This window comes from Aotus nancymaae, unplaced genomic scaffold (genome assembly GCF_030222135.1).
Source record: "Aotus nancymaae isolate 86718 unplaced genomic scaffold, 86718_ANA_hifiasm-v0.15.2.pri h1tg000059l, whole genome shotgun sequence".
Lineage (NCBI taxonomy): Eukaryota > Metazoa > Chordata > Mammalia > Primates > Aotidae > Aotus > Aotus nancymaae.
The window spans coordinates 48706797-48732120 of record NW_026988473.1 but is presented as its reverse complement, the minus strand read 5'-3'; the positions used below and the strand labels follow the sequence as shown (position 1 = coordinate 48732120).

At 45.5% G+C, this 25324-nt stretch overlaps 1 protein-coding gene across 2 annotated transcripts in view; it reads right to left on the bottom strand.

Moving 5' to 3' along the window:
* Window positions 1–25324, bottom strand: part of GALNT18 (polypeptide N-acetylgalactosaminyltransferase 18) — a 431143-nt gene that overhangs the window by 61565 nt on the left and 344254 nt on the right. Inside the window, exon 11 of one of the 2 annotated variants that reach the window (XM_012456663.2) lies at window positions 3064–3513. The exons of the other annotated variant lie outside the window; for it this stretch is intronic. Coding sequence (XP_012312086.1) covers window positions 3367–3513 — 147 coding nt within the window. The 3' untranslated portion in view covers window positions 3064–3366. Of the gene's footprint in view, window positions 1–3063; window positions 3514–25324 lie in introns of those variants that run through there. 2 annotated transcript variants of the gene reach the window in all.

Below are 25324 nucleotides of genomic sequence, written 5' to 3'. Positions count from 1 at the left end.
ACACAGGTGTTTAATGTGCAAATCATTAATAAAAAAACAATTTCACTCCAGCATGTTCAGAGAGCCCCTAAACAGCTGCTAATTAGCTTGCAGCAACAACTGGCCAAAGCTGGGGCCTCCTCACCCTCTTTGCTCCTTTATGCTCTGACCTCCTGCCTCTGCCCTGGCCCCACCAGTGCCTCTGCTTTTTACCTTATACCTCTGAGATATGGAGATCCTGGACTGGCCATATGGTTCCCACTCCCAGGAGGTCAGGGCCCTCAGGGGCCATCTTGGGACCTCTTCTCCCTCCAGGGCATCCAGACCCAGGGAGATGGTGAGTGGGTGTCTCAGGAGGGAGTTGCTCTCCTGCCCTGTTTTAATTGCCCCCAGGTTGGCTCCTAGGGGAGACTGCTGCTCTCAGGTTTGCTCCTCAGGGTGTAGATATCGTTGGGAGTGGGCTGATGTTGGGTGCGTTTTATAGGATGGCAGGATGTGTGAAACTTGTTGGTGTGGGGCTGTAGGCAGCAGTGAGAACAGGTGCCTCCAGGCAGGTGGTCCAGACACAAATGGGTGTTTGCACAGGTGCGGTGGAATATGGCTACTGACAGGCATGGCCAAGTGTGGGTGTAGACAGTAGCGAGGTGTGGATCTCAGTCAGCAACTGGGTGTCAGGATGCCAGTAGCTGAAGTAATAATAGCTAAGACTTTATAGCACTTATTATGTACCCATTACTGTTCTGTCATACAAATTTATTCATTTAATTTTCACAACCCCATAAAAGACCCTATTAGTGTCCCCACTTTTTGAGGAGAGGGAGGAGAAGCACACAGAGGCCAAGCAGCTGCCCAAGATCACCTAGCTAGTAAGTGGCCGGGCCGGGACTTGAACCCAGGCTGTCTGACTCGAGTCCACTCACAGTCCTCTGCACCAGGGGCACAGGGTGGGGAGTGAAGGTGTGATGCAGGTGGGTGCAGGCATGAGGAGGTGGAGTAGCATGAATGGATGTTGTTGAAGACGGAGGCCTTGGCACACACAGGAGCCAGGGCTGTGCGGGGCAGTGGTTCTCAGCCTTCAACAGGGAATCGGAATCACCTGGAGGGCTTGTTATACCACAGGTGGTCTGCTTCTAGAGGTCTGGGATGGGGCCCCAGACATGCATTTCTAATAAGTTTCCAGGTGATGCTGATGCTGCTAGTTTAGGGACTTTGGGAATACTGGGGCAGGGCATGATGCAAGGGACATTATGAAGACTGGAAGTGGTGGCTTCGAGGTGAAGAAAGCCGGAGACTGTAACAGAGCGAATGTAGGAGCATGGGAGGGGTACAGCCAGAGGGAGATGGCCCTTGGAATGAGCACAGGGATGAGTACGGTAGAGTTCCGTGTGGAGGGAAGTAGGGGGAAGAGGATATTGGAGCCCTGGCTTTGAAGGCATAACAAAGGCATTGCCTGCAACCCCAGAGGAACCTCTTTCCTCATGAGGCTCCTGCTCCCCGTGTTGACCCTGGGTGGGTGGTGGCCATCAGGTGTGGCCAGCCTGGAGAATGTCTGGTTGTCCTCTCACTGGTCTGCAGTGGAGCCCAAGGGGCTGTTTAGGGAGTTAAATGTGAACTTGAAGGGGAGTCTATGATATGGCCTGGGGAGCCCTGGGGGCTGGAGGCTAGGTGAGCCCTGGGCTGGATAGATTTCTGAGTGTGCTAGAGTGCTTGAGACAACAGACCTGTTGTACCCTGGAGGTACCATAGGGATAGAAGTTTCCACCATACTCATCAGTTTTCAACTATAAATGATCCAGAGAAGGAGAATGCTTGGGCTGGAGGCCCTGGGGAAAGAGGACCCAGAGAACTTGAGGATGGGGGAGGGGCTGAAACCTGTGCAGAAAGGGCTTCCTGTCCTTCCTGGCAGTACCCATCATTAGTCATTGCTCTGCTGCGAGCTAGGGAGCTGGAGGTGGTGCTGGGCAGGGGGATTGGGAGGGGTCCCTCAAACCAGAAAAAGAGGGGTCCCCTAACCATAAGAAGGGCTTCTGGACTGCAGCAAGGAACATCCCGCTGAAGCTGCAGGAGGAACAGAGAGTTGGGCAGCAGGCTCTGAGAAAGATGATTCCACTCTGGGGGCCACTGCTGTCCTGAGGCTTGCCCAGAGGGGCTGACCTGGAGCCCTACTTGAGTGAGCCAGATGCTAAGTGCTGAATTGAGCCCCGCCAAAAGGATATGGTAAGGTCATCACCCCCTGTACCTCAGAATGTGACCTTATTTGGAGGTAATCTTTACAGAGTTAATCAAATTAAATGAAGTCATTAGGGTGGTCTGTCATTCATCATGACTGGAGTCCTCCTAAACACAGGAAATTTGGGCTCCAGAGACCGACACATACAGAAAGAAGACAACGTAGAGGCACAGGGGAGAAGACAGCCGTCACCCCGCCGGGGAGGCTTGAGACTACCAGGAGGCAAGAGAGAGCCTGGAGCAGATTCCCTGCCCAGCCCGCAGAAGGAGCCAGCCCTGCCGACACCTTCACTTTGGACTCCTAGCCGCCTGAACTGTGAGACTATATCATTTTCTGTTGCGTGAGCCACCCAGTGTGTGGAGCTATGTTATGGCAGCTAAAGGAAACTGACAGCCCCTGATTCATGGGAGGGCCCTGAGTGGTCTTGGCAATTGGACACAGGCAGTGTCCTGGTGAGGGGCTGGGTCAGGGGCAGCTCTGGGAGGTGAAGGAGGTAATTTGTTGACCTCAGGAGAGGGCAGGGTGGCCTGCAGCCCAGCAGACACTCCTCCAGTGGCTAGTGAGCAACTGTGGTTCCTCAGGAATGAAGGGCGGCAGGTATCATCTTCCAGAGGTGATGATACCTGCCACAGGAGATGATACCTGCCACAGGAGAGGCAGAGGGTTGGAACCTCAGGTCATAGTGCTCTTCCTGCTGCCTTGGGTCTAATGAAAAGAGCTGGCAGCTTGCACAATAAGCTCCCACTGAGTGCTGGTCGTTAACGCCCCCTTTCTAAAGAATGAGAAGTCAGAAGGGCACACAGGGACATGGCTTTGGGTACAAGAATTCCAAGTTCAGAGGAGCCAGGCACGAATCTCCACAGAGCACCAAATGACTACAAACCCTTTTCTTAATCAATCATATTTTATTGTCAGTTATAAATATTTTCCACTTGTCCCTATTTACAACTGCAAAATAGTTTATGATATCATACCCTCACCCACTGATCAGCATCTTTCTATAAACTCCATGAAAATTGAATAGGAAATAAAAAGCTCTTCTTGGGGGCCCACTAACCTGGTTCCCCAGACTCCAAACAACCCTAAGTGGACAGCAGGCAACACTGCAGCAGGTGCTACACAGTAGCAAAGAGGCAGCCGGACGGGGCCCCGGCCGGTCAGGACGCCAGGCTCCTCAGGACGTTGGTGATGCTCCAGTGCTGGCCCGAGCACTTCTGCAGCACCAGCTGGAAGCCGAACTCCAGGTCGCTGTTCTCCTGCAGCTCCAGACAGCGCTTGGACTTGCGGTTCTGGATGGGTCCTCCCTAGGGGCCAGGGCAGAGTGGGTTCAGAGGGCATAGGGGCAACACAGGGAGACTCGGGCCGAGCAGTTGGTGAGGGCTGACATTATCTGTGTGGCCAGATCCCTGGAGGCCAGCATTCCCATGAGACTGCAGGCTCCCCCATCGCTGATGTGTTGGTGTCCTCCAGAAGACTGAATATGCATCATCGTTGTCTTCACAGAGCCCTAGTTCTCTGCTAGGACAGAGACCTCCCCACCCCCAGTTCTCTCTACCTAGCTGGACTGTGGCACACCTGTTTGTTTGTACCTACAGCTCCTACCCCAGGGGTGGAGCCTTGCTCCTTACAGCCATTGGCTTGGTCCCTTCTCTGGGAAGGGGGACAAACTTCTAGTTTCTTAGGACAACCCATGATTGGCCAGCATTTGAACATCACCAGAGGCCCGGGGCTTCCTGCTCTTAGGGTCCATGCCCCCAACTGGACCTCTGGAGTCATCAGTACCGGTCTCAACCAAAGTCAGCCTCCTGGATATTGTCTATTAGGCCACTGAGCTCCATGAGTCCTGGACATGCACAGGTTTCCCCTATGCTACTGATGTTCCAGAATGTTCTGTAGCCATTCATACTCAGTTGATAACACAAGCCCCTTGTTCTGCTCCTCATATCAGCCCCATAGCAGCAAAGAGGAAATCCCCAATTTTTGTTTGTAGTGAAATCGTTTCAGGGCTCGGACCCTTTGGGTTGCTGGCTGTGACCCTGAGGTGACAGCCTAGACTGTCTGAGCATCTCTGAGTTACCACCAAAGTTGTGCTCAACTAGATGTTGGCCTCCCAAGCAGGCAGAATTGCTTGGGAGGTTGCAGGTCCTTATACTTGGCCCCCTTGTAGCTTGATGGCAGTTGAGTCTATGGTCAAACTCACCTTTTCCCTAGAACCTACTGCTGTGTTTGTCTTAGGTATTTGGTGAGAAACATGGTCATTTTCATTTACTTATCCTTTCAACATCCAATTAGGCCCCAAATCCTGCCAATTCTACCTCCCTTGTGTCTTACGACTGTCCCTTTATCCCTTTCCCATCATACTTGCTCTGGTTCAGATCACCAACTTCTCTCACTGGGACAACTGTGTCAGCCTGCTAATGGATCTCCCTTCCAACCTCCAGAGGCAGGAGTGGTGATCTTTCTCAAATGCATTTTTTGCCTAAAGGACGAAGTCCAAGCTCCTTAGTGCAGCACTGAAGGCCTCCATGGCTCAGTGCTGCCTTTCTCTCTAGCCTCATCTCTGATCCCTCCCCCAGAGCCATGACTTTTGCTGTAGCCATACCAAATCCCTTGTAGTTTTCTGAACCCATTCACATTAATCCAGGGTTCCTGGGATTTGAACAAGCTGTGCTCTCTGCCTGGGATTCTTCTCCATGCTTCCCTGGCAGGCTAAGCCATGACCATGTGTCAAAGCTCAATTCCTGCTTCATTTCCTCCAGGAAGTCTTCTCCACTGCCCACCTATGCCCCACCTCTACTTCTACCTCTCTTCCGTCTACAAGCTGGGCTAGTGCTCTTTATTTTGTGCCTTTTCCAGCTCACAGTGGGAAGTGCACTGTGAGGGGGAGAGGTGGCAAACTACTTCTCCAAGGATACCATCTGAGTGTGCCATGACCATTCCCATAGCAACCACTGACATCTCAAGAGAGTGTTAAGACCTTGCTCTCTATACAATAGGGAAAGGACAGTCATTTCAATAAATTGGGAAAATGCAAAAGAAAACTAGACACCTATATCTTGATATATCTGAAAATCAAAATAGATGATTAAACACTTAAATCTAACATCTGAGACTATGAAACTCTTAGAAGAAAACATTGGGGAAACACTCCAGGACATTGATAGGGGCAACAATTTCTTGAGTAACACCTTCAAAAGCACAAGTAACCAAAGCAAACATGGACAAATAGGATTACATCAAGTTAAAAAGCTTCTGCACAGCAAAGGAAACAATCAACAAGGACGATCCACAGAATGGGAGAAAATATTTGCAGACTACCCATCTCACATCTCACAAGGGATTAATAACCAGGACACATAAGTAGTTTAACACAACAGCAAGAAAACAATCCAATTAAAAGTGGGCAAAAGATGTGAATAGACATTCCACAAAAGACGACTTACAAATGGCAAACAAGTATATGGAAAAATGCTCAACATCACTAATTACCAGAGAAATGTAAGCAAAAACTGTAAGAAATCATCTCACCCCACTTAAAATTGCTTTTAACCAAAATATAGGTAATAATAAATTCTGATGAGGATGTGGAAGAAAGGAAACCCTTGTACACTGTTGGTGGGAATGAAAATTAGTACAGCCACTATGGAGAACAGTATGGAGGTTCCTCAAAAAACTGAAAATAAAACTACTGTATGATCCAGTAATCCCACTGCTGGGTATATACCCAAAAGAAAGGAAACCAGTATATTGAAGAGATATCTGCACCCCCATGTTTATTGCAGCACTATTCACAATAGACAGAACATGGAATCAACCTAAGCATCCATCAATACATTAATGAATAAGGAATATGTGGAATATAGACAGAATGGAAAATTATTTAAAAGAGTAAGATTCTGCAATATTGTGAAAATGGCCATGCTGTCCAAAGTAATTTATAGATTCCATGCTATTACCATTAAGCTACCATTGACTTTCTTCAAAGAATTGAAAAAAACACCTTAAATTTCATATGAAACCAATAAAGAGCCCTCATAGCCAAGACAATCCATAGCCAAGCCAAAAAAAAAAAAAAGCCAGAGGCATCATACTACCTGACTTGAAACTATACTACAAGGCTACAGTAACCAAAACAGCATGGTACTGGTACAAAAACAGAGATATAGACCAATGGAACAGAACAGAGGCCTCAGAAATAATGCCACACATCTATAGCCATCTGAATTTGACAAATCTGACACAGACAAGCAATGGGGAAAGGATTCCCTATTTAATAAATGGTGTTGGGAAAACTGGCTAGCCACATGCAGAAAGCTGAAACTGGATCCCTTCTTTATACCTTATACAAAAGTTTTACTCCAGATGGATTAAAGTTTTAAACATAAGACCTAAAACCATGAAAACCCTAGAAGGAAACCTAGGCAATACCATTCAGGACATAGGCATGGGCAAGGACTTCATGATTAAAACACCAAAAGTAATGGCAACAAAAGCCAAAATAAAGAAATGGGATCTAGTTAAACTAAAGAGCTTCTGCACAGCAAAAGAAACTATCATCAGAGTGAACAGGCAACCTACAGAATAGGAGAAAATTTTTGCAATCTACCCATCTGACACAGGACTAAAATACAGAATCTATGAAGAACTTAAATTTATAAGAAAAAAACTCCATTGAAAAGTGGGTAAAGGATATGAACAGACACTTCTCAAAAGAAGACATTTATGTGGCCAAGAAACATATTTAAAAAAAGCTCATCATACTGGTCATTAGGGAAATGCAAATCAAAACCACAATGAGATACCATCTCACACTAGTTAGAATGGTGATCGTTAAAAAAATCAGTAGACAACAGATGCTGGAGTGGATATGGAAGATAGTGTGGCAATTCCTCAAGGATCTAGAACTAGAAATACCATTTGACCCAGCAATCCCATTGCTGAGTATATACCCAAAGGATTATAAATCATTTTATTATAAAGACATGCACACCTATGTTTATTGCAGCACTGTTCACAATAGCAAAGACCTGGAACCAACCAAAATGCCCATCAATGACAGACTGGATAAAGAAAATGTGGCACATATACACCATGGAATAATGAGTTCATGTCTTTTGCAGGGACATGGATGAAGCCGGAAACCATCATTCTCAGCAAAATGACACAAGAACAGAAAACCAAACATCACATGTTCTCACTCATAAGTAGAGAACACATGGACACAGGGAGGGGAGTATCACACACTGGGGCCTGGCAGGGGGCTAGAGGAGGGATAGCATTAGGAGAAATACCTAATGTAGATGATGGGGTGACGGATGCAGCCAACCACCATGGCACATGTTTACCTGTGTTACAAACCTGCACATTCTGCACATGTACTCCAGAACTTAAAGTATAATAAAAATAAAAAGATTCTGGTCCCTGGGCAAGATGGCTGAATAGAAACCACCCCAGTGCACAGCTCTCAGCGAGACTGACACAGAAGGCAGGTGATTTCCACATTTCCAATTGAGATACCTGGTTCATCTCATTGGGACTGGTTGGACAGTGGGTGCAGCCCAAGGAGGGCAAGCCAAAGCAGGGTGGGGCATCACCTCACCTGGGAAGTGCAAGGGGCCAAGGAACTCCCTCTCCTAGTCAAGAGAAGCCATTAGGGACTGTTTCCTGCACTCCAGCCCAGATATTCTTTTTCCATAGTCTTCACAACCCACAGACCCGAAGATTCCCTCTGGTATCTACACAAACCACCAGGGCCCTGGGTTTCTAGCACAAAACTGGGTGGCCATTTGAGCAGAAACCAAGCTAGCTGCAACAGTTGTTTTTTTGTATCCCTATGGTGCCTGGAACACCAGCAAGACAGAACCACTCACTCCCCTGGAAAGGGGGCTGAAGCCAGGGAGCCAAATGGTCTGGCTCGGTGGATCCCACCCCTACTGAGACCAGCAAGCTAAGATCCACTGGCTTGAAATTCTCCCAGCCAGTACAGCAGTCTGAGCTTGACCTGGGACATTCAACTTTGGTGGGGGGAGGGGCATTCACCATTGCTGAGGCTCGAATAGGCAGTTTCAACCCCACAGTGTAAGCAAAGCTGCCAGGAAATTAGAGCAGGGTGGAGCCCAACACAGCTTAGCAGCTGCAGGCACGGTGTCACCAGATGTCCTCATTGGGCAGGGCATCTCTGTAAAAAGGCAGCAGCTCATCAGGGACTTAAAATAAAGCCCCTACCATCCTGGGACAGTAACCTGGGAAAAAGGGTGGTAGCACAGCTTCAGCAGACCTAAACATCCCAGCCTTGCAGCTCTGAAGAGAGCAGTGGATTTCCCAACACAGTGTTTGAGCTCTGATAAGACAGATGGCCTCTTCAAGTGGCCCCCTGACCCCCATGTATCCTAACTGGGAGACACCTCCCAGTAGGGACCTACAGATACCTCATACAGGAGAGCACTGGATGGCATCTGGCAGGTACCCCTCTGGGACAAAGCTACCAGAGGTAGGAACAGGCAGCAATCTTTGGTGGTGTGCAGCCTCTGCTGGTAATTCCCAGGCAAGCAGGGTCTGGAGTGGACCTCTAGCCAACTCCAGCAGAGCTGCAACAGAAGGTCCTGACTGTTAGAAGGAAAACTAACAGAAATCGTTTCAACATCAACAAAAATGACATCCACTCAGAGATTGCATCCAAAGGTCACTGACCTTAAAGACCAAAGGAAAATAAATCCACAAAGATGGGAAGAAACCAGTGCAAAAAGGCTGAAAACTCCAAAAAACAGAATACCTCTTCTTCATTAAGGAATCACAGCTCCTCACCAGCAAGGGAACGAAATTGGATGGAGAATGAGTTTCACGAATTGACAGAAGCAGACTTCAGAAGGTGGGTAATAACAAACTTCTCTGAGCTAAAGAGCATGTTCTAACTCAGTGCAAGGAAGCTAAGAACCTTGAGAAAAGGTTAGACGAAATGCTAACGAGAATAACCAGCTTAGGGAAGAACATAAATGTCCTGATGAGCTGAAAAACACAGCACGAGAACTTTGTAAAGCATACACAAGTTTCAATAGCCAAATTGATCAAGTGGAAGAAGGGATATCAGAGATTGAAGATCTACTCAATGAAATAAAGCAAGAAGACAAGATTAGAGACAGAAGAGTGAAAAGAATGAAACCAAGTTGGAAAACACTCTTCAGAGTATTATCCAAGAGAACTTCCCCAACCTAGCAAGGCAGGAAAACATTCAAATTCAGACAATATAGATAACACCACAAAGATACTTCTCAAGAAGAGCAACCCCAAGACACACAATCATCAGATTCACCAAGGTTGAAATGAAGGAAAAAATGCTAATGGCAGCCAGAGAAAAAGGTCAGGTTACCCACAGAGGGAAGCCCATCAGACTCACACCAGATCCCTCTGCAGAAACCCCTATAAGCCAGAAGAGATTGGGGCCAACATTCAGCATTCTTAAAGAATTTTCAGCCCAGAATTTCATATCCAGCCAAACTAAGCTTCACAAGTGAGGGAGAAATAAAATACTTTAAGGACAAGCAAATGCTGAGAGGTTTTGTCACCACCAGGCCTGCAAGAACTCCTGAAGGAAGCACTAAATATGGAAAGGAACAACCGGTACCAGTGACTGCAAAAACATACCAAATGGTAAAGACCATCAATGCTAGGAAGAAACTGCATCAACGAATGGGCAAAATAACCAGCTAGCATCATAATGGCAGGATCAGATTCACACATAATAATATTAACCTTAAATGTAAACGGGCTACATGCCCCAATCAAAAGACACAGACTGACAAATTAGATAAAGAGTTAAGACCCACCAGTGTACTGTATTTAGCAGACCCATCTCACATACAAAGACACACATAGGCTCAAAATAAAGGAATGAAGGAAGATTTACCAAGCAAATGGAAAGCAAAAACGGATTGTAAGTCTCAGATAAAACAGACTTTAAAGCATCAAAAATCAAAAGAGACAAAGAAGGGCATTACAAAATAGAAAAGGAATCAGTGCAACAGGAAGAGCTAACTATCCTAAGGAGGGTGAGCCAAAGCAGGATGGGGCATTACTTCACCAGTGAACTGCAAGGGGCCAGAAACTCCCTCTCCTAGGCGAGGGAAGCCATTAAGGACTGTTTCCTGCACTGCAGCCCAGATACTCTTTACCCACAGTCTTCACAACCCACAGACCAGGAGATTCCCAATGTAGGAGCACCAGATTCATAAAGCAAGTTCTTAGGGACCTACAAAGAGACTTAGACTACCACACAATAATAGTGGGAGACTTTAACACCCCACTGTCAATGTGAGACAGCTCAACAAAACAGAAAATTAACAAGGATATACAGGACTTGAACTCAGCTCTGGACCAAAAGCAGACCCAATAGACATTTACAGAACCTTCCACCCCAAATCAACAGAATATACATTATTCTTAGCACCACATTGCACCTATTCTAAAATTGACCACATAATGGGTAGTAAAACACTCCTCAGCAAATGCAAAAGAACAGAAATCATAACAAATAGTCTCTCAGACCACAGTGCAATCAAATTAGAACTCAGGATTAAGAAACTCACTCAAAACTGCACAACTACATGGAAACCTAACAACCTGTTCCTGAATGACTACTGGATAAACAATGAAATGAAGGCAGAAATAAAGATATTCTTTGAAAACAATGAGAATGAAGACACAATGTACCAGAACCTCTGGGACACATTTAAAGCAGTATATAGAGGGAAATTTATGGAACTAAATACCCAAAAGACAAAGCAGGAAACATCTAAAATCGACACCCAAAAGTCATGATTAAAAGAACTAGAGAAGAAAGAACAAACAAATTCAAAAGCCAGTAGAAGACAAGAAATAACTAAGATCAGAGCAGAACTGAAGGAGATAGACACATGAAAAACCCTTCAAAAAAAAAAATCAGTGAATCCAGGAGCTGATTTTTTGAAAAGATCAAAAAAATAGACCATTAGCTAGACTAATAAAGAAGAAAAGAGAGAAGAATCAAATAGATGCAATAAAAAATGAGAAAGGTGATATGACCGCTGATCCCACAGAAATACAAACTACCATCAGAATACTATAAACACCTCTACACAAATAAAATAGAAAATCTAGAAAAAATGGATAAATTTCTGGACACTACACCTTCCCAAAACTAAACCAGGAAGAAGTCGAATCCCTGAGTAGACCAATAACAAGGTGTGAAATTGAGTTAGCAATTAATAGCTTACCAACCAAAAAAGTCCAGAACCAGATGGTTTCACAGCTGAATTCTACCAGAGGTACAAAGAGGAGCTGGTACCATGCTTTCTGAAACTATTCCAAACAACAGAAAAAGAGGGAATCCTCCCTAACTCATTTTATGATGCCAACATCATCCTGATACCAAAACCTGGCAGAGACACAACTAAAAAAAAATTCAGGCCAATATCCTTGATGAACGTCGATGCAAAAATCCTCAATAAAATACTGGCAAACTGAATCCAAGAGCACATCAAAAAGCTTATCCACCAAGAGCAAGTTGGTTTCATCCCTGGGATGCAAGGCTGGTTCAACATATGCAAATCAATAAATATAATCCATCACATAAACAGAACCAAAGACAAAAACCACATGATTATCTCAATAGATGCAGAGAAGGCCTTCGACAAAATTCAACAACACTTCATGCTAAAAACTCTCAAGAAACTAAGTATTGATGGAACATATCTCAAAATAGTAAGAACTACTTATGACAAACCCACAGCCAATACCATACTGAATGGGCAAAAACTGGAAGCATTCTCTTTGAAAACCAGCACAAGACAAGGATGCCCTCTCTCACCACTCCTATTCAACATAGTATTGGAAGTTCTGGCTGGGACAATCTGGCAAGAGAAAGAAAGAAAGGGTAAATAGGTAAAGAGGATGTCGAATTGTCTCTTATTTACAGACAACATGATTGTATATTTAGAAGACCCCATCCTCTCAGCCCAAAATCTCCTTAAGCTGATAAACAACTTCAGCCAAGTTTCAGGATACAAAATCAATGCAAAAATAACAAGCATTCTTACACACCAATAACAGACAAACAGAAAGCCAAATCATGAGTGAACTCCCATTCATAATTGCTACAAAGAGAACTAAATACCTAGGAATACAACTTCAAGGGATATGAAGGACCTCTTCAAGGAGAACTACAAACCACTGCTCAAGGAAGTAAGAGAGGACACAAACAATGGAAAATCATTCCATGCTCATGGTTAGAGTCAATATCATGAAAATGGCCATATTCCCCAAAGTAATCTATAGATTCAGTGCTATCCCTATCAAGCTACCAATGACTTTCTTCACAGAATTGGAAAAAAATCACCTTAAATTTCATATGGAACCTAAAAATAGCCCATATAACCAAGACAATTCTAAGAAAAAAAGCCAGAGGCATCACACTACCTGACTTCAAATTATACTACAAGGCTACAGTAACCAAAACAGCATGGTACTGGTACCAAAATGGAGACATAGACCAATGGAACAGAACGGAGGCCTCAGAAATAAAACATATCTATAGCCATCTGACTTTGACAAACCTGACAAAGACAAGCAATGGGGAAAGGATTCCCTATTTAATAAATGGTGTTGGGAAGACTGGCTAGCCAGATGCAGAAAATTGAAACTGGATCCCTTCCTTCCACCTTATACAACAATTTTATGCAGATGGATTAAAGTTTTAAACATAAGACCTAACACCATAAAAACCCTAAAAGAAAACCTAGGCAATACCATTCAGCACATAGGTATGGGCAAGGACTTCATGACTAAAACACCAAAAGCAATGGCAACAAAACCCAAAATAGACAAATGGGATCTAATTAAACTAAAGAGCTTCTGCACAGCAAAAGAAACCATCATCAGAGTGAACAGGCAACCTATGGAATGGGAGAAAATTTTTGCAATCTACCCATCTGACAAAGGGCTAATATCCAGAATCTACAAAGAACTTAAACAAATTTACGGGGGAAAAAAAACAAACAGCCCCATTGAAAAGTGGGTGAAGAATATAAAGACACTTCTCAAAAGGAGACATTTATGCAGCCAACAAACATATGAAATAAAGCTCATCATCACTGGTCATTAGAGAAATGCAAATCAAAACTACATTGAGATACCATCTCATGCCAGTTAGAATGGTGAGCATTAAAAAGGAGACAACAGATGCTGGAGAGGATGTGGAGAAATAGGAACGCTTTTACACTGTTGGTGGGAGTGTAAATTAGTTCAACCATTGTGGAAGACAGTGTGGGGATGGCTCAAGGACCTAGAACCAGAAATACCATTTGACTTAGTAATCCCATTACTGGGTATATGCCCAAAGAATTATAAATCATTCTATTATAAGGACACAGGCACACGTATGTTTATTGCAGTACTGTTCACAATAGCAAAGACTTGGAGCCAACCCAAATGCCCATCAGTGATAGACTGGATAAAGAAAATGTGGCACATATACACCATGGAATATTTCGCAGCCATAAAAAAGGATGAGTTGATGTCTTTTGCAGGGACATGGATGGAGCTAGAAACGATCATTCTCAGCAAACAAACAAAAGAACAGAAAACCAAACACTGCATGTTCTCACTTATAAGTGGGAGCTGAACAATGTGAACACATGGACACAGAGAGGGAAACATCATACACTGGGGCCTGTCAAGAGGTGGGGGGCTAGGGGAGGGATAGCATTAGGAGAAATACCTAATGTAGATGATGGGGTGATGGATGCAGTCAACCACCATGGCACGTATATACAGATTTCTTAGGTATGTGTATAAGGTATACATGTGTATACATGGCACGTGTATACCTTATACACATACATAAGAAATCTTCATGTTCTGCACATGTACTTCAGAACTTAAAGTACAATAATGAAAAAAAGGAATACGAATTGGAAGGAAAGAAAGAGAACTTTCATTATTTGCAAAAGATATGATTTTATACCTAGAATATTCAGAAGAATCTACATGCAAACTATTAGATGAGTAATGGATTATTATAAGGTCAGTGAACATAAAAATCATTACAACCTATTTATATATTATATATATTCATTATATATATTCTATATATATATCTGTCTTCTTATATATATATATAGAATAAGATTCTGTCATTTGCAACAACATGGATGAAATTGGAGGTCACTATGTTAAATGAAATAAACCAGGCACAGAAAGACAAATTTTGCATATTCTTACTCATATGTGGGAGCTAAAACTTTTTTTAAAAATTGCACTGATGGAGACAGAATGACGGTTATCAGAGGCTAAGAAAGGTAGTAGGGAGGAGAGAAAAAAATGGGGATGGTTAATAGGTACAAAAATACAGTTAGATAGAAGGAATAAGATCTGATAGTAATGCAACAGGGTAACTATAGTTAATAATTTATTGTATATTTTAAAATAACTAAGAGTGGAATTGAAATGTTTCTAACACAAAGAAATAAGTACTTGAAGTAAAAGATAACCCAATTATCCTGATTTGATAGTTACACATTACCTGCTTGTATGACAACATTACACGTACCCCATAAATATATTAAACTATTATGTGCCCATTGATGTAGTTTGGATATTTGTTGAATGTAATCCCCAGTGTTGCAGGTGGGGCCCGGTGGGAGGTGTTCAGGTCATGGGGCTGGATCCCTCACGTAGGGGTTGGGCCATTCCTTGGTGAGAAGTGAGCTCTCGCTCTGAGTCTACACAAGATCTGGTCGTTTAGAAGTGTGTGGCACCTCCTCTCACCACTCTCTCTCTTGCGTCTGCTTTCTTCATGTGACCTACTTCATTTTCTGCCATGAGCAAAAGCTTCCTGAGGCCCTACCAGAAGCCATACTTCCTGTACAGCCTGAAGAACCATGAGCCAATTACACCTCTTTTCTTTAGAAAGTACCCAGTCTCAGGTATTTCTTTATAGCAATACAAGAATGGCCTAACACATCCATAATAATTAGAAACTTTTAAAAAATTAAAGACTGAAGAAAACCCTCAGTTCTTACAGCCGCTGAAATGGGCAGTACCTACTGTACAACGTACACAACCCTATGACCCAATTCTTCTATCGGAAACATTTACTCCAAAGACAGGCCCATGAATGCTTTCTAGAACACGATTATAAAACTAACTTGGAGACAACTCAAATGTCCATCAATCGTAGAGCAGACAAACAACTCATAGTATATTCATATGATGGAATCTTATATAGCAATAAAAACAAACTACAGCTATACTCAATAAGGATAAATCTCACCCATACAATGACGAGCAGAAGAAGCCAGGCAAAATACAAACATTATTCTATTGATATAAACTTCCCAAATGGGCAAAAGAAAGCCCTGATGTGAAAGTCAGGATGGTGGTCAGCTCTGGGGAAAAGGGAGTGGGAAGATGATTGGCAGGAATCACAAGGGTGTTGCTGGCAGAGTCCTAGTTCCTGAGCTGGGTGACAGTCACCTAGGCATTGGCTTTGGTTTAAACCGTGGATTTTAAAGTGTATATTTTACATGTTTCTGTATGTATTCAATTTGTTCTTCAATTAAAAAATTAGAAAAAATCCAGCTCCCTGAGAAGGGACTTTGAGTCACAGGTGAAGGAAGCAGGGACTGAGAAGCAAGGGGTGGAGGGGATATGGGATTCCCAATTTCGTGTGTTGGGAAGATGGCCCAGCAGATCACACAAACCTATTCAGAAGCATTCACATGAATAAAGCAAGGTCTCTTTGGCTGTGCCCCATATCCTAGTACCTCTCCTGGGGAGAGCAGTGATTCAGTGCACCCAACAGCACAGAGACCCAAGAATAAAGGGGAAAGTGGAACAGCAGCTGCTGGGGACCACTGGGTGGCCAGGGAGAAACTTGCAGTCTCGGCCTCTGAAAGGGGCCTTTGGACAAGCCTAGAAAGGACCCTGGAATCCCCACGCTGAAAGAGACCTTGAAGGGCTGCCTCTCACTCTCATGTGCTGAATGGCCTCTGTACTTGGGCCAGAGGGCGCTTCAGCTCTGCTTGACACCTCCAGGGAGAAGGATCTCACCCCTCCTGAATATGCATGGTCTTCCCCCAGCTGCCCACCCTTGTGGCATGCTCCTCCCACTGAGCTAAAATCCTTGTCTTGGAGTCCCCTGAGGAGTGGCAGAGCTCCCCTGAGGCTTCCCCAGGGGCGTGCTGCTCCTCCACACCTTCCCTCCTAGCTGGGGAGGTGAGGCCAGTGTCTCTCAGTTCTGTGTCTCTCAGTTCTATGTCTCTCCATTCTGTGTCTCTCTCCCCAGGTTTGACTTTCCCAGTTCCTGGTGGGACAATTTTGTATAATTTTCCAAACTGGTTGGCATCCTTTGAACAAGCTCTGGTTAGTTTCTGTCCCTCAGGACTCACCACAGCCGCCAGGGTCACTGCCCCAATTACACAGGACCAGAGGCCCCTTCAACATAGCCAAGGAATTGACACTTTGGGCCACATGGTGTTCCTGATGGGCATGAGGCACAGCCTCGAGCTGTCTTCTCGAACTGTGGTCCACCTTGGGTGCCCATCCTGTCCCTTAAAGGCTGGACTTTTAGGCCTTTAGGCCCAAAGGCACCCCCTATGCTACTTGCTCCAAGCAAGGCCAGGCCATTGCTCCATGGCCCACATTTCCTTAGCCTCTGTGTAAAAGTTTGTGGTCTGGGCATATCAGCTCCCCACACCCAGGCCAGGCTGTGTCGCTGATGATTCCTGAGCAGATCTGTGGCCAGTTCCCCAGCCTCGCCACAGCCCTGCCAGCCCAGTGGTCTGTCTTCCCCATCATGCTGAGAACAGCACTTAGGCAGGGGACAAAAACCAGTCCCACTCTAATTTGCAAGATCTGTTGGGATTTCTGGTGCCAGGTAGGAAGGGAAGAGTGCTGAGCTAGGATGCTTAGGATATGTCTGCTTTCCTGGCAGTCAGCTGTGAGCCTGGGCCAGCCTCTCCACCCTTCTGGTTTGTCTGTAGGGCCAGATGGTCATTTCTGTCCTCGATTCCTGGAAGGATGAGCAGAGGACTGATAGGAAACCCCTTTATCAGCTATAAAATAACCCATGGATCAGAGGATCAGGGTGGGGGCTGTGACCAAAGCCCACAACCAACAGGGGCCTGGACCAAGTGCCGCCGCTCACTCTGCTGAAGATTCCGGCCGCTCAGCTCATCCTTGGCGCCGGCCCAGGCCTTGCCAACAGCGAGGTGCTGTGCAGATCCTAGATCACCGACGCTTGGAGAAACACGTCCCACACAGAAGACACCGCAGCCCCTTCTTTGCCTGCCTTCCAAGGGGCAGCTTGCCAAGGCCCAGAGAGGGAGGCAACAGCAGAGGTCTCTAAGACATAAAGCATCCTTCAGAGACTCCCATCTGACATTTCCCAGGCCTGGCCCCAGCCCAGCCACCGCCTCAGCACCCTAGAGAATAGAAGTGCAGTAACGCTGGGCCAGAGGCAGCCCACGTGGCCGCCTGGAGGGATGTGGGAGGGAGGGATCATGACCAAGAGTGGGGTTCGGGGAGGCGAGTGGATGGGACACAACCTGAGAATATCTGAGCCTGTGAGGGAGAGTGGAGTTTGAGGCCAGGAGAGCTCCCTCCCTGGAGGCTGGGAGGGGAGGGTCCTCTAGAACAGGAAGTAAGTCCACAGTGGGGCATTGCTGAGCAGAGCCACCCGCCAGCATGCTCCCTGGAAACATGTCTGGGGTAGGGAGAGAGGAGCCAGGCCACCCTTTGGTGCTGGAGATAGCACTGGCCACCAGCACAGTCTTCCTCCTGTCCCCCTTCTCAACCTCAGCCTCTTTCAGTGAACAAACTCTTCCTCTCTCTCGGAAGATTTCATTCACAAACATTGCAAAGAAGCCTTCCTTTCCTGCATTAGTGCCTTCCTGGGAAGTTCAGCACTGTGAGAGCAGCCTCGTGTTTTACTAAGATGAGAGGAGATGCAGCTGAGATGAGAGGAATAACAGCTATCACTTATTTACCATCTGCCTGGCACTATGCCAAATGCTTTACATCCCCAATTCCAGGTCTCCCTGATAATAGCCCTGAGAGGTAGAGAAAATAATTATCCCCATTTTACAGACTTGGAGACTGAGGCTCAGAGAGGCTGGGAGACTTGTCACATGGTCAGTAAATGAGTAGAAGGTAGTACCAGGCTGGGAACCCAAGGGGGTCTGTGCCATGTTCCTCACTAGGATGGTGGCCAGCCCCAGCCCCTGCCTGTCACAGCGGTGGTGAACTAGGCTGAGGGAGCTGGTGGTGCAATGCCTAGGGGGGAGAAGGGTCACCTCGGCAAGCTTCAAAATTAGGTCTGTTTTTTTTTTTTTTTTTTTGAGGGCCCTCTGCAGAGACACTATTCATTAATCCTTCCATCCATTCAGCAAATATTTAATGAGTGCCTACCGTTCTAGGCCACTGAGATATATCAGTGACTAAACAGAAAAAGATCTTTGTTTTTGTGGAGACTATATTCTAGGAGGGAGAGCAGGAAAATAAATTCCAAAGCATGTGAGAAGGTGATAAGGTTGTACACAAAAATGTAGACAGGGAAAGAGGCTCGGGGTGGTGGTGAGCTGGAGGCAAATGGCAATTGTAAGAGGTGGCCAAGTCCTCAATCAAAAGTGAGATCTCAGCAAGGACAAGAAGGAGGGGAGGAGGCGGCCCATGTCAGAGCTGGGGGAGTCCTGGGCCCTGAGCTTGGGGTTAGCAGGAGGAGATGAGGTCCAGGAGGCAAGGGTGGGTGGGTAGGACCTTGTGGCCACTGAACAGACTTTGGAATTGTTTTTTTTCTTGAGATGGAGTCTCACTCTGTCACCCAGGCTGGAGTGCAGTGGCAGGATCTCGGCTCACTGCAACCTCTGCCTCCCGAGTTCAAGTGATTCTCCTGCCTCAGCCTCCCAAGTAGCTGGAATTGCAGATGTGCACCATCGTGCCTGGCTAATATTTGTAGTTTTAGGAGAGACAGGGTTCCACCATGTTGGCCAGGCTGGTCTTGCACTCCTGACCTCAGGTGATCCGCCTGCCTCAGCCTCCCAAAGTGGTGGAATTACAAGCAAGACTCTGATTTTTGATCTGATGGACAGGGCCAGCCACTGCAGTCTGACTGACAGGTTAACCAAGTCACCCTGGGTGGTGCTGTGTTGGGTGCAGAGCATTGGAGGATGGAAGGAATAAGGGACATGTGTCGGCTGACTTCTGTCCTCACTCCCAGGGCCCAACCCGCAGTCTCTGGGCCAGTGTCATGGCTCTGGGCTGGGGCTTCATGCAGAGACCTGGGCTGGCCCCTCCCTCTATGGTGGGCACAGTCACTTGGTTCTCCAGCCCTGTCATCTACATTATTTGTGTAATACTACAACTACATAATCTGGAAACACACGATACTTTTAATTAAAGAATTTAAATAAGGGCAATTAAACCTGGCAGGAGAGAAGCCACAGCACAGAGAACTTAATTGGAATGAAAACCAAATTAAATATGGAAACAGCAGCTTAAAAAAAAAAAAAAGAACCAAAAGTTGAATGTATAGAATTTAGGAGGCTAATAATTCCTAGAGCCAGGTTCCCAGCTCCCAGTCTAGTTCCTCCTCCTTCTGGGCCTCTCTGGAATAGGAGTTGGAAAGGCATGAACAGAAGCTAAGAACCTAGGACTCTGTGCCCCCTCCTTGGCCATGTGACCCCAGGAAAATGGCTGAGCCGCTCTGGGCTTCAGTCTTCTGACTTGCAAAAAAAGACAGAGCACGCTGGGGCACTCGATTTGTGTCTAAACAAAGAGAACTAACTGTGTTCACTGGGGTATGTGGAAGACACAGTCCATGAGCCTCTTAGGCACTGAGGAGCAGATCCCAGGTTATTACACAGCCAAGCACCTCTCTGCCTCAGTTTCCCCAAGTGAGTCTGTGGTGTCTAGGTGTGGAACAGCTAGCACCAGACTGACTGTCCTGTTCCTCCTGAGATGTGAGAGTTACAGTAGCCTGGGAACTTGTTAAACTATAGATCACTGCCCCTCTCACTTCTGATTCAGTAGATCTGACATAAGGCCTGAAAATGTGCCTTTTCAAGTTCCCAGGTGCTGCTGCATTGGTGGTGTTGGTCTGGGAACCCACTTTGAGAGCACAACAAGCTATGACCCCCTTTCAGGAAAGGGTTGGGTGCAGCTGGTCACTTGCACCATGAGGTGGAAGATCTGGAGCACTTGGGTTAAGCTCAGGCTGGTCTTACTTTTGCAATCAAGGAGTCCACAAGGATGCTGTGTGTGTACTAACTTGTGTATTCCAAAGACTTCTCTGCTTATTTCAGAATTCCCATTCAACTTTCCTTTTTAATTAATTTTCCACGGGCAAGTGGCCCAGTGGGTCTTTGTCTTTAAGCATGGGGAGCTCAGGAGTTTCCAGGTTAAATAGTTAATGATTAGTAATCAAATACTTCAAAGCACATGCAGGACTACAGCTAGTTAAAGAAATCCTGAGATTAAGTCTTTATTGTAGAGTTCAGGGGTCTTTTTGTATTATGAATATCCAACACCTGATTTACTTGTCAAGACTTTCGTGTTTTCTTTAAGTGCTTGGGTGTTTTCTTTCTTAATCTCACCTTTGCCCGAGTGAGTCTGCCCGGGACTTGTGTGAAGGCCCTGTGGACTGAAATGGGGTAACAGGAACGTCAGCACAAAAGGACAAGGGGAGAGGAGGTATGGAGACAGCAGGATGGCTGCAGGGAGTTTGCTGAGGCGGCAAGGATCCAGCCAGTCCACACATATTTGAGACTGGCTCAGCAGGGAGGCCCCAGCCCCAAACTCCCGTTGCAGCTATCCACTGGTTTTCCAGAGCCAGGACAAGGCACAATGGTATGGTGGTTTAATGCATGGATTCCAGAGGCAGGATTCCCAGATCTGATTTTTGACAAATGACTTAATCTCTCCATGCCTCAGTTTCCTCCTCTGTAAAATTGGGGCCTAATTATAGTAAGCACCTTATAGCACTGTCATAGGGAGTAAGTGATATTTATAAAACAGAGTAGTGCAGGGCACGTAGTAAACAGCACATACATATTTGAGCACTACATTTTTAAATCTCACCCAGATCTGGGTAGTGGGAAGCTGACCCGTCACACCTGGTCCTGGTCCCTGATATCTGTGGGTTGAGGGGGAGGAGGGAAGTGCTGACTGTCATAGACCAAAAATAACTAACTTTCAAGGCCTAAATGAAGCTTGGTCCATCCCTCAAAACTGGACAGATCCACACTTCCTCCATTCAGATGACATGAAAATGAAAAGCTGTTTTATTCTGGAGCCATGATGAAATACTCGATTACTGTCTTTTCAACACAAAAGGTTCTCGAAGTTGGACTTGCTGACAGCACTTGGGGACTGGAGCAGAAGAAAGTCAAAGACTTCTCCTCCTCCTCCAGCGTGAGGAAATACTTTGGCAGAGTTAGTGGTGTTCCTTGGGAAATGTGCTCTGCAAATAGATTCATTTCTGCGTGAGTTATTCATCTTGCATCAAATTATCAAATTAGACCTCACAAATCAGAGCCAATTGTCCCTTGACAGACAGCCCTGGCTAGGGGCTCAGTCTCTTCCGGGCAGTGTCAGCAGGTTCTGAAAATCTCTCCTTTCCTGGCATTCAGACATCTCTGTGGCTATCCTCGATGTTCCCCACTTGGAAAATGCATCAGTGCCGCTCTGAGAATGAAGCAAGCACAGGGGGCTGGTGTGTGTTGTCTGCCCTGCGTGCCCTTGAACTCCCAAGCTGGGCCTTGCCAACATTCCCGCCAAAGAACCCAGTCTTAGGGCAACATGAAATCCAGTGTGGACACCCTGTGATTTCATCAGATCCTCCTGTTTTTAAAAAATACTTATTTAAATTTGCACTCCACTTCATGCAATATGCATGTCTGTTTTAGCATAAAATATTTCCACCTCCTTCCCCAAAATCTGAGGTGATTGGAGGAAGTGTGTGTTTCTGCCGTAACTTTGAGTACCCTACCTAATGCATGTCTGTGTACCACAGGTGGGTTGCACTACCACCTAAAAGCGAACTGTAGGAACTAGGGATTTCCCAGCTAAGCAGGACCCTTGGACTATTAACCCAAAATGTTCTTAAAATACTGTAATATGGCTTTTCTTTTCTTTTTCAGTGAGCATGCATGCATCCGAGGACAGTCACTGGGGAGAGGATTTTGTTCATCTTTGGAGCTGCCACAAACCTAGCTCATGTCCTGGCACACAAGGGGCCTTTGGTTAAGATTTGTGAATGTTTTAGAAAGACTCCTTCATTTGATCACCACCCAACTACCATCATTTAATCCATCACTATGTAATAACTTGCTGAAATTTCTCTTCAAGTCCTCCCTGACAGCTGTCTGTCCCCACATCCCTGTGGCAACCAAGTCCTCCCATCTCTTCCCTGAACAATGGAACAGTCTCCTCCCTAACTTGCTTCCCTGTTTCCAGCCTCTTTCCTTCCAATCCACCCCACCTCCAGCTTTTCATTAGGTGCTGGAGATACCGAAGGGTAAGACACAGTCCTGCCCTCTAGTCTACTGGTTGATGGAAGACAGGGACATGGGGTGAACTAATGGGTAAATGATGCCCTTAAGTGTGATCCAGAGTCTCATTCTCAAGTTTGTGATGCTTTGTATTCAGGCTGGCCCAGGGAGAATTCTAGGTGGAAAAAAGCCTTCTCAGGGTTTGCAATCTAACTTTGGGAGCTCAGAATTACAGAACTTCAGGGTCCGTAAGCCCTTAAAATTACCCAGCCCAACTCCATCTAGAGCTGTAGAGCCTTTGACAACCTGCTGATGGTCCCCTGAATTCTCCGCCTGCCCAAGCCACCAGCCTCATGGACAACTCCAGAAAAAGCAGCTTAATAAATTGCTCCTGATTTTCTCCTGCTGGTCCTCCCTCAGGGCTACATAGGACAAGCGTGCCAGGCCCTTGCACAAGACAGTCCATCAGATATCTGCAGGTGGAACTCATCCTCCTGAGCAATTTCTGGTCTGAAATCCTTTAACCACGCATTCAAACATATAGATGGACTTTCAGAAAGCTAGAGCCTAGAGGACACACATCATAACAACAGCCTTCCTAGGGCAAGGATCTCTTCAATAACATCTTTGAACAGAGGACTCCCTCTAGCATTAGGCTATTACAAACCATTCAAAGGAATGATGGCGGTCTTGTTACTACTGAGTCAGTCCTCTGCTTTACTTGACAGGTATCCTGCGACAAAGTTCTTTTCTGTAGTGACCTGATATCTGCCTCCTCCCTCTCCCTCCACTGGTCCAGGGGTCATTGGCCAAATGCCTCTTTCACAGAAATCCATCACTGAGTCCCAGAATCCCCACATCTCAGTGTGGAGGGTTCTCTCAGAAGGCTGAAAGACATATACTGAATGCATATGAATTAATCATTCCAGTAGGTAGTTTTAGAAGTTCTTTAATCCTGGAGGAATCACAAAGTGGAAAAATCACTGAAGGCAACAATTACCACTTCTAATATTAATGAAGTTTTGTCACGTGCTGATGTGGGATACTTCAGCTATTTAGAGATGGGTGTGTAGCTTGAGGGAGGCAATTCTGCCTGCCCACCGAATGCTCTCAAACAGAGCTGGCAATGGTCCTGTATTAAGAACTGCGCTGCCACCCAACTACCATCATTTGATCCATCACTATGTAATAACCTGCTGAAATGTCTCTCAAAGTCCTCCCTGACAGCTGTCTGTCCTCACACCCCTGTGGCAACCAAGTCCTCCCATCTCTTCCCTGAACAATGGAACAGTCTCCTCCCTAACTTGCTTCCCTGTTTCCAGCCTCTTTCCTTCCAATTCACCCCACCTTTGGATGCAAAGGGGGATTTTGCACACCCCACCATGGAAATCTACTACTTAAGAACCTTCCCCATTCCTTCCTTCTGCTTTTAAAGTGAAGTCTACCTTCTTGGTGCGACTTTAAACAACCACCATCATCTGCTCTACATGACTCTCAAGTCGTATCTCCTACTTACCCCATCAAAACCCCCAAATTCTACCCACAGCAGACAATGGATTCCTATTCCTAAAATATGATCAGCTATTTCAAGCCTTTGCCCAAGCCAGCCTCTATTTAAGATGTTCTTTCTATGCTTAGAAACTGTCTCTACAACGTATAAGATATAGATCAAACAAGCCTCCTATGTGAAGCCATCTCTGAGTTCTGAAGACCAAGTCGGTCATCCCAGGCTCTCAGAACACAGCACACCCCTCGGTTTCTGCTCTCATCATTCAGTTCTGTTGTGTGTTTACGTGCCCACGAGCTCCTTAAGGGCAGAGGCCATGTCAGATTTATATCTGCCTTCCTCCTGTCCAACCCCCATGCTCAATAAATGTTTGATGAACGACTAAAGGAAAGACTGTTCATCATTGGAAAATTGCTCATCAGAGCCCTGCACATCAGCGTTGCCAAGAGATGTTTTCATCAAATGTGGTTTCTCAGTGTCAGTATCTAACGCTGTCCTGGTTCAGCCTGAAGTATTGGAAATTCAGAAGAGCTTGCGGGGGTTAGAGGAAATGCATTTTATTTGTTAAGCAGAAAATCAGGGTATGAGATGGAACACTATGATATGCAGATGCCTGTCTTCTTTGTAGGAGAACCTGGGAAAACACACTAGATTATTTTAAAATTAATTCAGCCTGAGTGTCTGTGGAGCTTAAATGTGGTCCTCAGGAGAATAAACAGTGCATAATGTGAAACCAGAAAGGAGATATGAAATGCACCCAGTAAAAGCTCCTTTCAGCCCAACTTCTGTACTGGAACATTCTAGTTGGTAGGATCTGAATGCAATTTGCAAAGATTAAAATCTGTTGCAAGAAAATTAGCCCAAGTACAAGACTTCAATCATTTAAGAGGCTCCAGGTTTCTTCAGGCCTTGTCAACAGCGACTCCTCATCAATGAGGGCTTCAGGACAGAGTCCAGGTCACTTGATAAATATTGATCATTTTGCAGTAAGTAAAACTTTCACATATATTAATTATTAAATAGCAAGTGAGAGTGGCTGCTCTGTGTCTGTAAACTATGAATTCAAAAATAATATTTCCAAATAGTTCT